Source organism: Schistocerca serialis, chromosome 10 (assembly GCF_023864345.2).
Source record: "Schistocerca serialis cubense isolate TAMUIC-IGC-003099 chromosome 10, iqSchSeri2.2, whole genome shotgun sequence".
In the NCBI taxonomy this organism is placed as follows: domain Eukaryota; kingdom Metazoa; phylum Arthropoda; class Insecta; order Orthoptera; family Acrididae; genus Schistocerca; species Schistocerca serialis.
Window position 1 is genome coordinate 160,456,443 of NC_064647.1, and position 17,421 is coordinate 160,473,863.

The 17,421-nt window shown below is 41.1% G+C and overlaps 1 protein-coding gene across 1 annotated transcript in view; it reads left to right on the forward strand.

Annotated features, from left to right (window-relative positions):
* Positions 1 to 9,047: 9,047 nt before the first annotated feature.
* Positions 9,048 to 17,421, forward strand: part of LOC126424800 (zinc finger protein 490-like) — a 63,729-nt gene continuing 55,355 nt past the window's right edge. Inside the window, exons 1-2 of the mRNA XM_050087588.1 lie at positions 9,048 to 9,107; positions 10,057 to 10,119. Of these exons, the coding sequence (XP_049943545.1) occupies positions 10,099 to 10,119 (21 nt within the window). The 5' untranslated portion in view covers positions 9,048 to 9,107; positions 10,057 to 10,098. The remainder of the gene's footprint in view (positions 9,108 to 10,056; positions 10,120 to 17,421) is intronic.

Sequence of the window (17,421 nt, forward strand, 5' to 3'; positions counted from 1 at the left end):
ACACATAAAGGGTGCCGACAACATAGTTGCTGCTTTCCTTTCATGAGTCGACGCCGTTCATTCGCTGTTAGATCTCTCTGAACTGCCTAACCTCCAACCCGTTGACAAGAACACACAAAACCTGATTTCAGACTCTACCTCTTCACTACACTTCGTCCGCACCACCTTCCCTGGCATTTCTGGTGAGATCTGGTGCGACGACAGTACGGGCATGTTACACCCCCTCATCCCAACCACGCTCTGTCGAGCTGTCTTCAACGCACTGCATAATTTAGCCCACCCCAGTGTTCGTGCGTCCGCCCGCCTCGTAGCGGAGCACTTTGTTTGGAGAAACGTCAACAGGGACTGTCAACAATGGGCACGCTCCTGCATCGCTTGCCAACACTGCAAAGTACACAAGCACACTTCACCCCTCCTCGGTGCCTTTTCGATCCCTCCTGGGCGTTTCCAGCATATTCACATTGACATTGTCGGCCCTCTCTCCCCCTCTAACGGCTTTCGTTATGTTCTCTCATCTATCGATCGAAGAGCTCGCTGGGTCGAGGCGGTGCCCCTCCCCAATATCACGGCAGAAACTGTTGCTCGAGCATTTGTCGAGTCATGGGTATCGCGTTTCAGATGTCCAGCTGTCATCACGACTAACCAGGGCAGACAATTTGAGTCGGCCCTGTTCAACGAGATTTGTAACATTTGCGGCATCCGGCACATCCATACCACAGCATATCACCCGCAAAGTAACGGGCTAGTTGAGCACTGGCACCACACTTTCAAGGTGGCTCTTCGATGCCACGACTCTCTTTGGATGGAGGCCCTTCCCCTTGTGCTACTCGGCATTCGTGCGATCTGTAAGTAAGACCTCAAAGGCACAATAGCTGAGTTTGTATACGACCAGAACATTGTGCTTCCTGGCGAACTTGTGAACCCTTCCGCTTCTCTCCCTCAGTCTCTTACCTTCCTTCGTGAACAGCGTCAGATGCCAATTCATCAACCTCCACATCCCTCCGCCCGCCAACCATTCCCGCCCTAAGGTTCACGTCCCGAAATCTCTGAACAATTGCGAGGACATCATGCTCCAAGATGACACTGTCCGTACTCCCCTCCAACCCCCATCTACCAGCCCATACCGAGTTCTCCGGCGCTCAGCCAACACCTATGGCATCCAGATAAAAGATGCAACTGTTACAGTCTCTCTCAACAGACTTAAGCCTGCTCATGTTGAGCCTGCTTCTACCCCCCTCACCGTCTGGCTCACGACGCTCTGACCACTCCCTCCACGTCGGACTTACTCACTAATTCGAGTGACTTCCAGCTCCAATTCTCGAGCTCTTCTGAGACCTCGCCCTCTACTCCGGTCTCACGCACTCCATCGAGTGATCACATGATCCCCACGTCGAGCTCCCCTATGATCACGCCCGCGCCGCTGGGCCCCTCTCCGGTCCCTTCGACCTCTCCCCCGTCGCCTGCCTTGCCCTGTTGAGGTTTCTCATGCCCCCCATCTTGAACGTGCCCTTGCTTGAGGTGTTTGTGCCTGTCCCTCCAGACATAATCCACGACATCTCTATAATACTACACGATGACACACTGTTCATCGTGTGTTTCCCTTCATCCGGTGCTCATGACACAACCTCCGCCATTCCCTGCCACCTGGTGAAATGTGTTCCCCACTCGCCCGATGTCAACCTGGACATGTTTCGTGTGTTTGCCATGCCCACTGGTGACATTGTCATCGTCGCTCCGTTCCTCCCGCAAACTGCCGGCCTACCTGTCGTCGCACAACCAGCATGCCAGTACAACGCCCGGCGTGTGCTTCAACGACTTCCAGGCAGGTTCGGTGGCCAGACCTTCCTTCATGACATCTACCCACACAGCCCTCTGACGATACTATCGAGCTGGCCGTGGTCTGGCTCCTGCGGACAACCCCTGCCAACACCTTAGTCATCCCCCCCCCCCCCCCGTCTCTCAGAAGTACTCCGCACTGCGTGGAGGGAGGGGGGGGGGGAGAGGGGGCTATGTGGCACCGAGAAAATTGACACCAGTATCGATCATAGTATCATCTTTGGACTAAGCAGAACATTATCTTTGTGTAGTTCCGCCATCCAGTTCTGTGTAATCCTTTCTTGTGTGAAGATGTGAATAAATGAACTCCTGATTATAAAGTGTTGTTTGGTGTATCTCACCCAAGCATCCACCTCACATGGCTACACTCCAGACAAATACCTTCAAAAAAGACTTCCTAACATTTACATCTATATTTGGTGTTGATAAATTTCTCTTTCTTGTAATTGGCAGTCTACATTTGGTATCCTCTCTAGTATAGCCATCATCAGTTAATTTGCTATCCAAATAGCAAAACTCATATACTTCGTTCAAGTCTCTCATTTCCTAATCTTATTCCCTCAGCATCACCTGATTTAATTGAGCTATGTTCCATTATGCTTGTTTTGCTTTCGTTGATGTTCATCTCACATCCTCCCTTCAAGACACTGTCCATTCTATTCAACTGCTCTTCCAAGTCTTTTGCTGTCTCTGACAGAATCACAATGTCATTGGCAATCCTCAAAGTTTTTATTTATTCTCTCTGAACTTTAATTCCTTCACAATTTTTTTCTTTTGCTTACTTTACTGTTTGTTCAATGTGCATAGTGAGTAACATTAGGAATAGGCTACAAACCTGTCTCACTCCGCCGGCCGGAGTGGCCGTGCGGTCCTAGGCAGTAAAGTCTGGAACCGGGCGACCTCTATGGTCACAGTTTCGAATCCTGCCTCGGGCATGGATGTGTGTGATGTCCTTAGGTTAGTTAGGTTTAATTAGTTCTAAGTTCTAGGCGACTGATGACCTCAGAAGTTAAGTCGCATAGTGCTCAGAGCCATTAGAACCATTTGTCTCACTCCATTCTCAACTACTGCTCCCCTTTCATGTCTCTCAACTCTGATAACAACCGTATGGTTTATATACAAAGTTGTAAATAGCCCTTTTCTCCCTGTATTTTACCCGTGCTATCTTCAGAATTTCAAAGAGAATATCCCAGTCAACGTAGTCAAAAGCCATCTCCAAGTCTAAAAATATTATAAATGTAGGTATGCCTTTCCTTAACCTGTCTTCTAAGATAAGTCATAGGATCAGTGTTGCCTCGTGTGTTCCTACTCTTCTCCGGAATCCAGACTGATCTTCCCCAAGGTCAGCTTTTACCAATTTTTCCATTCTTCTGCAAAGAATTTATTGCTAGTATTATGCAACTGTGACTTATTAAACTGATGGTTTGGTAATTTTCTCACCTGTCAGCACCTGCTTTCTTTGGAATTGGAATTACTACATTCATCTTGAAGTCTGAGGGTACTCTGCCTGTCTCATACATCTTGCACACCAGATGGAAGAGCTTTGTCATGGCTGGCTCTTCCAAGACTATCAGTAGTTCTGACAGTGTGTCATCTACTCCCTTGTTTCAAAAATGCTTTTGCAAAACATAACCTCAAAAACAGGCAGAATGATATAGTTATTAGCTCAAACAAATGAGGATGCTGCACATAAGGAAGAAACTCGTATGGAAGTCGCAAGAACCAAAAATAAATACAAGTGGACAAGTGTAATGAAAAATAGAGTGAAAAAATGAATTCCTTGTAATAGGTGATTTTCTGCTGAAAAATGTGGTAGTGCCAAATTTCACAATAGACGTTCATCCAGGAATCAAGAACCACCAGTTGAGGAAACACTTTAGCAACATATATAGCTCTCAGGACGGTTCAGCAGAGGCATCTCAGAAGAATTACTAAGGGCAAAGGAGCCTTCATCCACATAGGTACAAATTTTTTTGAAGCAGCACTGAAGAGTAAACTGTAAGTGAAACAAAAAATTTAATTCGATCGGCCAGTAACCTCTACAAAATCAGGGTGAGTGGTATTATCTACAGGCCAGTCAGTGATCAATATGTTGAGAGAATAAACCCTGATTTAAACAAAAACTGTAATAATCTAGCAGCTGTGTTTATAAATCTGAACAAATTCTTAAGAAATAAATGCTTGGCTAAAGACGGTCTGCATTTAAATAGGTTAGGATCCAAACTTTTTAGTAAAATATTCACTGATACATATAAAATTCTGCAAAATAGGGGAAATATATACGAAATGATGGGGATGAGAAACAGTGTTTGGTAACGAAAACAGCAAGGCTGAAATGGTACCCAAGAAAAGAGTATGCTTGAGACCATAAATAGAAAAGAATGACACTACAGAAAGCACTTAAACTTAAATGGTCCAAGTGCTGCCTTTTCAAACAAAAGTTGTAAAGTGGACAAACTACAAATTATTCTATCTGAATGTAGAAATATCAAAGTTATTTGCCTCAATGAACATTGGCTTACATCTAAGAACATTAAAATTCTTAATAAAATTTAAAGTTTCAAATTAGCCAACCACTTTTGTAGATGAGAGAAATCACATGGAGGCTCTTACATACTTACTCATTCTGATATAAAATACGAAAAAAGAAATTATTTCAATCATTTGAATGAAGAGCGTATATTTGAAAGCTGCTGTATCGAGTTGAGGGATCTAAATATCGTAGTAATTTCTATTTATAGAGTACCAGACAAAGCTACAATTGAAGCTCTTCTGGTGGAATTTCATTGACTGTTTGAAAAAGTCTGTAAAAAAAGCAAAAACATAGTAATAGCTGCTGACTTTAATATTAATATCATAGTTGAAAGCAATGTACAGTCGTGGCACTCCTGCAGAAATTCAAATGGGAGGTTCTCAGCAATCCTCCATACAGTCCGGACCTCTCTCCCTGTGATTATGCCATTCTTGGTCCCCTTAAAAAGGTTCTGAGGGGCAAACGATTCACCTCAGACAATGACATCCTGCTGTACTTGCCGAACTGGTTAACATCGCAGCCTCGGGAATTTTATGAGATAGCCATCCACTGCCTTGTGTCACAGTGGGACAAGTGTCTCAACAGCCAGGGGTCAATACTTCTAATACACAGGTAATGGTTTCTGTAATTACAGCTCCGGCTCGTTTCTTTTTGAACGGCCCTTATAGTACACACGTTAAGTTTCTGTGATTTGCTTGTGCCCACTCACATCTATTGTGGTGTTACCTGCAAGAGTAAGCAAACGTTGTTTAGTTAAACTGAACAACAACAAAGAAAAGTGTCTGCTATATTCACAATAGCTACGTGCAACTACTTATTGAACTATATTGTTAGGTTAATGATAGTTGGTGTTAGTGCACTTTACAGAAGTATCAGGGTGTGGTTGCATGTCGTTCCACACCCCTGAAGGCTCTCTTGCATGGTGGGATATAGGAAACAGGATATGTGAAGGACTTCTGGCTTTTAATCAATGTATTAGTGTCAGACTATTTTTATTCATGAAATCATTCACAGTTATTGCCAGCAGTCATCAAACTGATTACTTCTGAAAACATAAAAGGTACATATACAATGTTCCCATACTGCTTAAATAAAAATGTTTGTGAAAAAAAGCTGAAGCATTAGTTGCACTATTCTTCTAGCTAGGTTTTAAATGAATTAAAGAACTTGCTTAGCGTGAAACAATAAATTAACAGTAACATCCAATGAAAGTCTTTAATGAACACAAGCAGGGTCTTATTGAAAACAACAAATAAATAAGAAGGATTAGTTTGCTCAATTACACTTGCTTAATGCCTGTTCGACTTACACACTGGCTGTTGTTCATCTTTTACTTCTGTCACTCTTGAATATGTTATGTTATTTCTATAATTTGTAGAGCAGAATGCATTTGGGCTTCTGCTCTAGCTTCTGGTATAAATACGGTATGGTAAGATAGTAAGCAAAAGATGGTACCCCTTAGGGAAATGGCAGCAAAGGACCGGAAAGGACAGCAGGTGCACTCAGTGTATATGCCTGGGGGCCTCATTTAACATGCTGAAGAGGTTATTCCAGTAGCCACTGAGGGAACAGGGTAGAACCAACTGCAGATTGTGGTGCACGTTGGAACAAATGATGCGTATTGTCTGGGCGCCAAGGTCACACTTGGGTCATTCCAGCAACTGACAGAAAAAGTTGAGAAGATGAGCCTTGTGCACAGAGTGTCAATGAAGCTCACAATCTGGTGCATTGCCCCCAGAACTGATCGTGGCCCTTTGGTTCTGAGTTGAGGGGAAGGAGATGTTTGGATGGCTCTGTGGCAAGCTAAGCTGCAACTTCCTGCACTGGCGCCATAGGGTTAAGAACTGTAGTGTTCCCACAAATAGGTGAGGTGTGCACCACACACCAGAGGCTGCTACTCAGAAAGCTGACTGTGTGTGGGGTGCACACAAGGGCTTTTTTTAGATTAGGTGACCCTTCATCCAATCCAGATGACAATGGCTGTAGGAAACCCACAGGCGAGAGTGTTAAAAGTCTATTGGTTACAGGTTGAAGCATTTCCAACAAATTGTCAGAGTTTGAAGTGCTCCTGAAAAGCACTGAAGCAAACATAATACTGGGTACAGGAAGCTGATTGAAACCTGAAACTGATAGCAGTGAGATTTTTGGGAAAAACTTAAGTGTATGTAAAAAGGATAAGTAAATGTGAAATGGAGGTGGTGCATTTGCTGCAGTAGACAAGAAACTCAAATCCACAGAGATAGAAATTGAAACTTCATGTGAGATTGTTTGGGCAACACTCAGTATTAGAGGTGGGTATAAAATGATAACTGGATCCTTCTGTAGCCCACCAGACTCACCTCCTGATGTAACTGAAAACTTTAGAGAAAACCTCAGTTCACTTGTACATAAATTCCCCAGTCATACTGCAATCATTAGTGGAGACGTTAATCATCCAACAATAGGGAAAATTACAATTTTGTTAGTGGTGGGAGTGATAAAACATCCTGTGAAACTTTACTAAATGTCTTCTCTGAAAACTATTTAGAACAGATGGAAATATATTGACCTAATGGCAACAAATGGACCTGACCTCTTTGAGGATGTCCACATCAGTGACTATGATTGCCAAAGTACTAAGGACAACTAAACCAAGCATAGAGGGAAACATTCCACGTGGGAAAAATATATCTAAAAACAAAGATGATGTGACTTACCAAACGAAAGCGCTGGCAGGCCGATAGACACACAAACGTACACACAAAATTCAAGCTTTCGCAACAGACTGTTGCCTCATCAGGAAAGAAGGAAGGAGAGGGAAAGACGAAAGGATGTGGGTTTTAAGGGAGAGGGTAAGGAGTCATTCCAATCCCGGGAGCGGAAAGACAAACACAAACATACACACAAAATTCAAGCTTTCGCAACAAACTGTTGCCTCATCAGGAAAGAGGGAAGGAGAGGGAAAGACGAAAGGATGTGGGTTTTAAGGGAGAGGGTAAGGAGTCATTCCAATCCCGGGAGCGGAAAGACTTACCTTAGGGGGAAAAAAGGACAGGTATACACTCGCGCGCACGCACACACACACACACACACACACACACACACACACACACACACACACACACACACACACATATCCATCCGCACATAATAAATATGTGCAGATGTTAGGGGGAAAAAAGGACAGGTATACACTTGCACACACACACATATCCATCCGCACATATTTACTATGTCCTTTTTTCCCCCTAAAGCAAGTCTTTCCGCTCCCGGGATTGGAATGACTCCTTACTCTCTCATGTGTGAGGGATCCTCCATGGTATACATCACTATTAAGAAACTTCTATAAAGAAACAGAGATTACTGCATAATAGGTGTAAAACAAAGCAGAGGGCTGTATATAGGGAGATGCTGAATGAAGAGCGTCTGGCTGTCAAGAGAGCGATGTGTGAAGTCTTCAGTGACTACCGTAGCAACAAATTGTCAAATGATCTTTCACAGAATCCAAAGAAAGTCTGGTTGTTGTAAAGGCTGTTAGTGACACCACAGTTAGCATCAGATCCCTAGTGAAAGAGACAGGAACTGGTATTGAGGGTACCAAAGCAAAATCCTGTTTTAAAATGTTCCTTTCCAGGAGAATTTCCCCAATTTAATCCTCATTTCACTGAAGAGATGAACTAAATAATGATTTGTGTCCCTGGTGTTGGGAAACACCTGAAATCATTAAAGCTGAACCAAGCTCCAGGACCCTGAGGGAATCCTTATCAGATTCTATACAGAATTTTCAGCTGAGTTAGCTCCTCTTCTAACTATATCACAGATACCTCAAACAAACAACTGTGCCCAGTTCTTGGGGAAAAAAAACCTGGTCACACCCACCTACATGTATCCTTGACATTGATTAGTTGCAGAACCTTATAACCTAAAGAGGTATCTAGAACAGAATGACCTCCTCCATGCCAACCAGCATGGATTCCAAAAACACTTATCATGTGAAACCCATCACACACTTTTCTCACACTAGCACTTTTCTCACATGACATACTGAAAGCTTTGGAACAAGGCAACCAGATAGATGCAGTATTTCTTGATTTCAAAAAAGCGTTTGACTCAGTACCATATCTATGCTTATTGTGAAAAGTATGATAATATGGGGTCTCAAGTGAAATTTCTGACTGGTTGAGGCATTTTTGATAGGGAGGATGCACCATGTTATTTTGGATGGAGAGTCATTGTCAGATGTAGAAGTAACTTTGGGTGTGCCTCAGGGAAGTGTGTTGGGACCCTTGCTGTTCATGGGATCATAAGGATAAGATTACAATAATTACAGCATGCACAATCAATAATTCTTCCCACGTTCCATATGAAAATGGAACGGGATGAAAACCTAGCAACTGGGACAGTGGGATGTACCCTCTGCCATGTACTTCACGTGGTTTGCAGAGTGTAGGTGCAGATGTTGGTGTCCTCAAGGGGTGGGCAAGGGGAGCACTTGCCGCCCCCCCCCCCCCCCCCCTATCCCGGCGAATCTTGAGTACTAATTACTTTTCTATTGCGTTATAGCCATCACTTCAATTCTCTGCATATGGAGAGTTTTTTTGTGTCATCAGTAAAATTTAGTTCTTACAGCTTGACATATCACGAAATTGGCCAAGACATACAAAAAATGGCAGTTTTTTTTTTTACCCCGCATGGAAAGATTTCTGCGCACAACCTAAATAACACGACATTCCGAGAACCGAGTGACAAATTCCTTGCGGTATGTTCCTGTTACCCATGTTAACATGAGATTAAGCGAGCGTGAAAGTACGAACACTGCTGTCAAATTTTGTTACGGCGTCTACTGTATGCAAGCGTTCTTATACTGGAACACAATTTTCCGCTCGATGAATGATTCCGGCTTTGAGAATTATCCAAAGAACTATGTTCCACTATAGTGTGATGGCATATGTCGCAATAGTGCAATAAATGAGCGTAAAACCGGATCTGAGATACCATTCTACCAAAATGCACTAGAAATAACTCGAGTTATAAATTACACAAAATGACACTGAGGAATAGTGTACAGCGACAATGCTTCGCATTTTCACTCATTTCCATACACGAGACAGTAAGGACATCCGAAGAGGACAAATGGGAGAATTCTCGTACAATCTAACTTTTCCGCAACCATTTTCCACTACCTTCGTTTCGTTCTTTTTTTCACTAGATGTCTTTTTTGCAGGTTATGTTGGCTATGCTGCAAAAGTATGTTACTTCTGCTTTCGAAGTACAAACGAGTTTCGTTGAAAGCATTGTTGGATAACGCAACAGGTTATTACATTCTTGTCGGTCAATAATTGATAGAGGAAAGTTTTATTAAAATGACTTGATAACTTTGACCCTGAAATGTGTGTTGGTCTCAGTAATGGAAAAGAAATGACTGGCCGCAGGTGTGAATGCTCGACTATTCTATATACATATATTTTTGTGTCGTGTTTTTGTTCAGTTTTTGCGAAGTTGACAGTTTTACTAATGCAGCTAAGACGAAGAATCTTTATACTTATATTACAAGACATAACCTGTATAGTTGTATTGCCCTCGAAAATGAGTGGAAAACGCACCCAATGTATTTTATTCCATAGTATAAGAAACACATCTTTACATTTTAAGGAACTTTAAGTTAGCGAAAACGCGTCAGAACTTGATGGATGCCTTGTTGTTTCCAGATAACTCAGATTTTGAGGCTGCAAACGAACGCGCTATGTACAATGGCATCGCCTGTAAAAAGAGTAAGTTACTCCGTGTTAAAATAACGGTGGAGGATATAGTCTAATGTGTGATTGCACTGCAACACTTCAGTGATATCTAATTAATTCTGCGGATCTTCTAACTAAAGAACAGATATTTGTTGTAAATCATAACAACTACCATGATCAGTATAATTGTCTTTCCATTGCTTTATAATCTGAGCAGTTACGTTTGTGTAAGCCCCCTTCATATTTAGTTTTAATCGTTTTTTTCATCTTGTAAGATACAGGAGTTCTTAAAAATTTAGTTAACGGGAACCTATCAATTGTCGTTGGTGTCCACACTAATGAGCTTCTTTAGGAGAATTCTCTTGTCCCTTTGAAATCTGAACTTAATAGCCTATGTACTCACACGTACTGGACATACTATCGTTATTAGCCCTACAAGCTGAGTGGGGTCGTAATCATGTTACTTTCAGTGGAATGAATTGAAGTTTGTTGTAATAAATAGATACTCTTATGTCACATTTCTGGGAGCTGTATGCTCATTTTTATATGTGTAGTTCGATCTTGATTGTGCATCATTCTGTAGCTCTGCAAAGACTGCAGATATCCACCTTGATGATTTATCCAGTTAGTGACATGACAACTTTCTTAGCTCTGTTCTAAGTGCCGTTTCACTTTATGTCAGATAATGGTACATTGTTTCAAAGTAAAGAGTTCCCTGTGAGTGTCAGAAAGAGAAAGCGTCCTGGAATTGTATGGGAAAGGGTCACACTGAACAATAACACTGATGTTACAGCATGTTGTGTTGTTTTTTCTGTCATTCCTCCCAGAAGTTTATGATGAGTGTTCTGAACATAATTAATAATGAAACAAAATTATGCAATTTAAAACTGATCAGGACTTGTTAGTATTAAGGTTTTTATTTTCCACAATGAAATTAAATTATAAACATTGTAAAATAGCTTGCAGCAGTGCATTGGTTGGCAGAACATCTATTTATAATGTTAAGGTATCAACTGTCATTTGACAGAAGTAATGGCATGGTGTTTCTCACCATATCATCTTAAGGTCCTCACTTTTTCTTGTGTAGTAAGTACTTGCAGCTCAGAATCAGTGTAAAGGCTTCCGAGTAGCCTATGCATAAAATATAAAAGGACACAAAACAGAACAGGTTGACAGCCACATTGTCATCGGATTATAACTTTTAAAATCCTGACACCTGTTTAAAAAGTTACGAGTAATAACTGTGGCTTCCCAGTATATTTTTAATGAAACTTGTAAACAGTGTGTGCTGCTTTTGAACCAACAACTTGACGTTCATAGACTCAATACCAGGAAAATAGTTTCCTTTATTCAGAAGCACACATTTTTAGTAATTTGTCAGAAAGCATGAAAAGTTCAGAAACTATTAAAAGTAGAGTTAAAAACAAGCTTGAAGAATTTCTCGATGTCTGCCTCCATTTACAAGTTGCGTAACAGGATTGATTGGTGTTTTAATACAAATACGTTGACTGGTGTGGGGCCACTGGCGGGCACAGCGGGTGACAGATCCACCACGAGTGGATTCGTGACAGTCAACGAGTTAATAACAAAATAATGTAATGTGAAATCCATATAATGTTCAGTTGCCACACAGCTTAGGTTTAACTGCATTATTGGTAACACTACACTGATGACATGTAGATTCTAGACTGCTATAAATCTTTCATTCTGACACCATTTGAGAGGCTTTTGTTTATCACTTTCAATACTAAACTTGCGAGGCAGCTTCATAATTTGGACTCGACTGAGTGGACCCCTTTGCAGAACTCCCCAACCTGGAAACATCCGTGGTGGTCACTGGAGATTAGATTCAAGAACTTCCCATTAGCAGGTACTGACAATAACTAGTAGATCACAGAGGCAGTAGACAGTGTCAGTAAATGGTAGGCATGAATTGTGCTGGAATATCAGTAAAACTGAAAACTCGTGCGTCTGGTGATACACATTTGTGTAATGGTTACATTGCATAAAATAAATAATTGACGCTTTAATTGGTACAGGTGAATGATACCATCATCATATTTAGCATTAAGTTACTTATTAGTACAGAGTTGGCGGGAGAGTTATGTTTGCAACATGTGACTCACTAACATTCCCAATTTTAATGATCACTTTCAGCACATGATGCAGAAAATTGAGGTGCATGTAAACTTGTAATTTGTTTGGATTACTTTTCTTGTTACTGTGCATACTTGTTCCTCATAAATGGAAGTACAAGCAGTGCAGAGAGATCCCATTCCAAACATCTACATCTATCGTGCGCAAAAACACAGAGAAGGGTGTGGTGGCATTTTGTTCCATTCATATATGGAGCAGGAAAGAATAATCGTATAAAAGCCTCAGTGAATGCTGTAATTAGTGTCTGACTATTAGCATGTAATACCATGTGACTATTATATTCATTCTTCTATGATCCCACGTCGCTTAATTACACGGTTTTGCTCACGTGTTGTGACACATAATAGTCCATTCACTGCTGTGAGCCTTGTCGAGAGAGTTTAAAAAACGTGATTGGTGTATTTGTATATATTAAACCAAATGATATGTTATTGCACATTGTTCATCGTCAGTGTTTTGTCTGAGAGGAGAGCAATGACTGTATTTTCACTGAAATTTCTCCTTCTATCCCTATATGGGATAGAAAGGAAACTTTACTGCAATAGTAAGCTAACTTCTGTTTTTGAAGCATGAATGAGTTTTGTTGATAGCACATTTGGTTAATTATTACATGCTTGCTCATCAGTATTTGGTAGAGGAACCTGACGAATCATTTTATTTGTTCGCTTTTTCGCTTTTCATGTACTCTGTTGGCCAAAATCCCCAGGCATTTAACATATTTTGTTGTTAAGCTGTGTATGCAAGGGCATTTAAGTGTAGGTAGATTACATCAATATTGAGAACCTTTTAACTTTCAGACTGAGTCAACATAGAGAACTGAGTGAGTTTGTACTTAGACTTGAATACAGATTTCATCTAATTTGGGAAATCAGTTACAGATATCTTACAGGAATTGTATGTTACTAAGTGAACGTTAGAGATGATACAGTTGACTGGAATGCCAAGGCAGGCCCATGAAGTTGACTAGCAGAGTCTGCTAAAACTGTAAAATACAGTGTATGAAGCAATAGCCAGAAATGCTTGTCATCTTTTTCACAGGATTTCTATTGTCACGAAGGCACAGAGAAAGAATGATCACTAGAGAGACATTTACATTATCTAAAGCAGGTAAATTTCCTCATGATGCTTTCCTCTGTGGAATGGTGATTTATACACATCAGCCATTTGACATTGACTGCTGGATAAATGTCTTTTCTACACTTTTCCTTGCATTACAATCTTTTTAAATATTCAAAAAACAAAGATGATGTGACCCACCAAACGAAAGCGCTGGCAGGTCGATAGACACACAAACATACACACAAAATTCAAGCCTTCGCAACAAACGGCCGTCCCATCAGGAAAGAGGGAAGGAGAGGGAAAGACGAACGGATGTGGGTTTCGAGGGAGAGGGCAAGGAGTCACCCCAATCCCGGGAGCAGAAAGACCCACCCTAGGGGGGAAAAAAGGACAGGTACACACTCGCGCACACACACACACACACGCACACACACACACACACACACACACACACATCCATCCGCACACACACACACACACACACAGACACAAGCAGACATCTTGTTACAACATTGTTTTTTAATGCCATCTACATACCTTCCATTAGATCGTGGTCTCTTGTCTTTCCTTATCTCAGCACAATGGACTCGCATGATGGTTCAAATCTGTGTCCGGCCATCCAGATTTAGGTTTTCTGTGATTTTACTAAATGGCTCCAGGCAAATGCTGGGATGGTTCCTTTGAAAGGATATCGCTGATTTCCTTCCCTACCCTTGCCACTCTCCAACCATGTGCTCTGTCTCTAATGATCATGATGTTGAAGTGATTTAAACCCAATCTTCCTTTCCTTTCCTTTCATTTCCACTGTGCATCTCTCAATTGCACACCCACAACAATGGAGCCCCTCCATGCCTTCACTTGTGTGGTGACCATCATAAAAAGTTCTTCTATCACCTCCACGACAGGGTTAGTTTTCTATTGGATTCAGTGGATGCAGGTCTCTGTCGATGGACCTGGTTCTGTATGTTCATTAATGTGGTACTGTCTAGGAGGTGGTAGACAAGAAGATTTTTGAAGGTAGTGGTTTCGGGTGTGATATTCTGCTTGCCCTTAACTGTGATATCAGGTGGTGAAGTAAAGACTGATCAGGAGCTAAGACTTCCTATTAGTCGATCATGCTTACCTTATTATTTCCGCACATTTGCCAATATCTTTTGATTGAACTCAATTTCTCAAAGTTCTACAGTTGCTGCTGGAAGTTAAGAGTATAAATCCAGCATTCAATTCTCAAAATACAGTGCTTCTCATAAACATTGTATCATGTATTATACTTTTGTTTACTGTTACTCATGCATTGCATAGTTCCTTCATTATTCAGGACATCATGAGTGCACTGATAAGGTCTAAGTTCATAAATGGTCATACTTATTTAATAGATTCCAACTGAGTAAGTATGTAAGTTTTCTTTTATCCCCATGTTGTCTCCTACGCATTTTCACAGCCAGTGCTTCTCCATGGCTTGCATCATATCTCCAAGGGAGGGCCCATCAACACCCAACCAGCATGTACCGCGAACATGATAATGATGTTTATTATTGTCCCAGCTTACAGGTACACTACGTTCATCCATTTCATAATACATATACATAAATGAAGAAACATGCATCCAAAGAGTAGCTTACAGCTAAATCATTACAAAAATAAACTTTTTCTGGTGGTGATATTGATTACGAAAATAATTTTTTCTGTTGGCGATCATCATTTGTCAGTTTTGAAAAATGCTAGTGGATCATTCCATCCCAAGTGATCACATTTTTCAAACGTTTCCCACCCTTCCATATCTGATTTTGTTTAAATTTACCATGGGTTCACATGTACCATAAAAATTAACTCATGCAAAATTTGAGCTCATAATACCCAATATGTTGGTAACTGCGGCCCTATGTTTGAGAAGCTCTTTGACAATGGTGTGATGAAAGCAAGCAAATCCCAAAGTTTGAACCTTACTTAATACATTTACGTCTGTACTCTGCAAACTAGTGTGAAGTGCATAGCAGAGGGTTCACCCTATTGTACCGGTTATCATGGTTTCTTCACGTTCCATTCATGCATGGAGCATGAGAAGAATGATTGTCTCTGTGTATGCTGTAATTATTCTAATATTATCCACATGATCCCTGTGTGAGCAATATGTAGGGGGTTGTTGCATATTCCTAGAGCAATCACGTAAAGCAGTTTCTCGAAACAGTGTTAGCAGACTTTCTCCGGAGAGTTTACGTCTATCTTCAAGAGGCTGCCAGTTCAGTTTCTTCAGTATCTCTCTGACATTCTCCCATGGATTAAACAAATGTGTCCATTCTTGCTGCCCTTCTTTGCATACGTTCAATATCCCCTGCTAGTCCTACCTGGTACGAGTCCCACACAGTTGAGCAATATTCTCGAACCAGTCACACGAGTGATTTGTAAGCAATATCCTTTGTAGACTGATTGCACTTCCCCAGTATTCCACCAGTAAACCGAAGTTTACCACCTGCTTTACCCACGACTGAACCTGTGCGATCATTCCATTTCATATCCCTACAAAGTGTCAAAGTCAGGTATTTGTATGAGTTGGCTGATTCCAACAGGGACTCATTGATATTATAGTCATACAATATCACGTTTTTTTTTTTTTCCATTTTGCAAAATTTTACATTTCTGAATATTTAGAGCAAGTTGCCAACCTCTTGCACCCTGTTGAAATCTTATCAAGATCTGACTCAGTACTTATGCAGCTTCTTTCAGATTCATTGTAGACAACTGCATCATCTGCAAAAAAAAGCCTGATTTTACTACTAATATTTTCTGCAAGGTCGTTAATGTACAACATGAACAGCAAGGGTCCCAACAGACTTCCCTGGGGCACACCTGAAGTTACTTCTACATCTGATGATGGCTCTCCATCCAAGATAACATGCTATGCCCTCCCTACCAAAAAGGCCTCAATGAACTCACAAGTTCTGGCTCAAGTTTAAAAGAATAGTTGACAATGCACTGGATAGATATGTACCCAGTAGAACAGTTCATAATGGGAGGAACCTCCATGGTATAAAGTCACTGTGGAGAAACTTCTAAAGAAACAGAGAGTACTTCATAATAGGTATAAAAGAAAGCATAGGGGTACAGATAGAGCGATGCTGAATGAAATGCATTTTGCCATCAACACAGCAACGCACAATGCCTTCAATGACTACTGTAGAGAATATTATCACATGATATTTCACAGAACAAAAAGAAATTCTGGTAATACATAATGGCAGTTAGTGGCACCCCCTGTGATCGTACTTTTGACAATAAGTGTAGGTGTGGTACTGAGTCAAATGCTTTTTGGAAATCAAGAAATACTGCATCTACCTGGTTGCCCTGATCCAAAGCTTGCAGTATGTCACGAGGAAAGTGCGAGTTGAATTTCACATGCCCACTGGCATGGAGGAGGTAAGTCTGTTCTACATACCTCATTATGTTATGCTCAGAATATCTTCTAAGATTCTACAACAAATTGATGTCAAGGATATTGGATGGTAGTTTTGTGAATCACTTCTACTGCTCTTCTTGTAGGTGGGTTTGACTTGTGCCTTTGTCGAAGAACTGGGCACAGTTTTTTGTTGAGTGAGCTACAATAGATTATAGTTAGAAGAGGGGCTAACTCAGCTGAAAATTCAGTATAGAATCTGACAGGGATTCCATCGGGCACTGGAGCTGTGTTCAATTTTAATGATTTCAGCTATTTCTTAACACCACTAACACTAATACTTATTTCATCCATCTTTTCAGTGGTATGAGGATTAAACTGGGACAACTCTTGTGGGTTCCCTCTGTAAATGAATGTTTGAAAATGGAGTTGAGCATTTCAGCTTTTGCTGTGCTACCCTCAATTTCAGTTCCTGTCTCATTTGCTAGGGACCGAAAATAACTGTGGTGCCACTAACAGCCTTTATGTATGACCAGAATTTCTTTTGGTTCTGTGAAATATCATGATAATATTTTCTACAGTAGTCATTGAAGGCATTGTGCATTGCTGTCATGGTGGCCAAATGCGTTTCTTACAGCATCGCTCTATCTGTACCCCTATGCTTTGTTTATGATGTAATATCTATTTCTTTAGAAGTTTCTCTACAGTGACTTTATACCAGGGAGGTT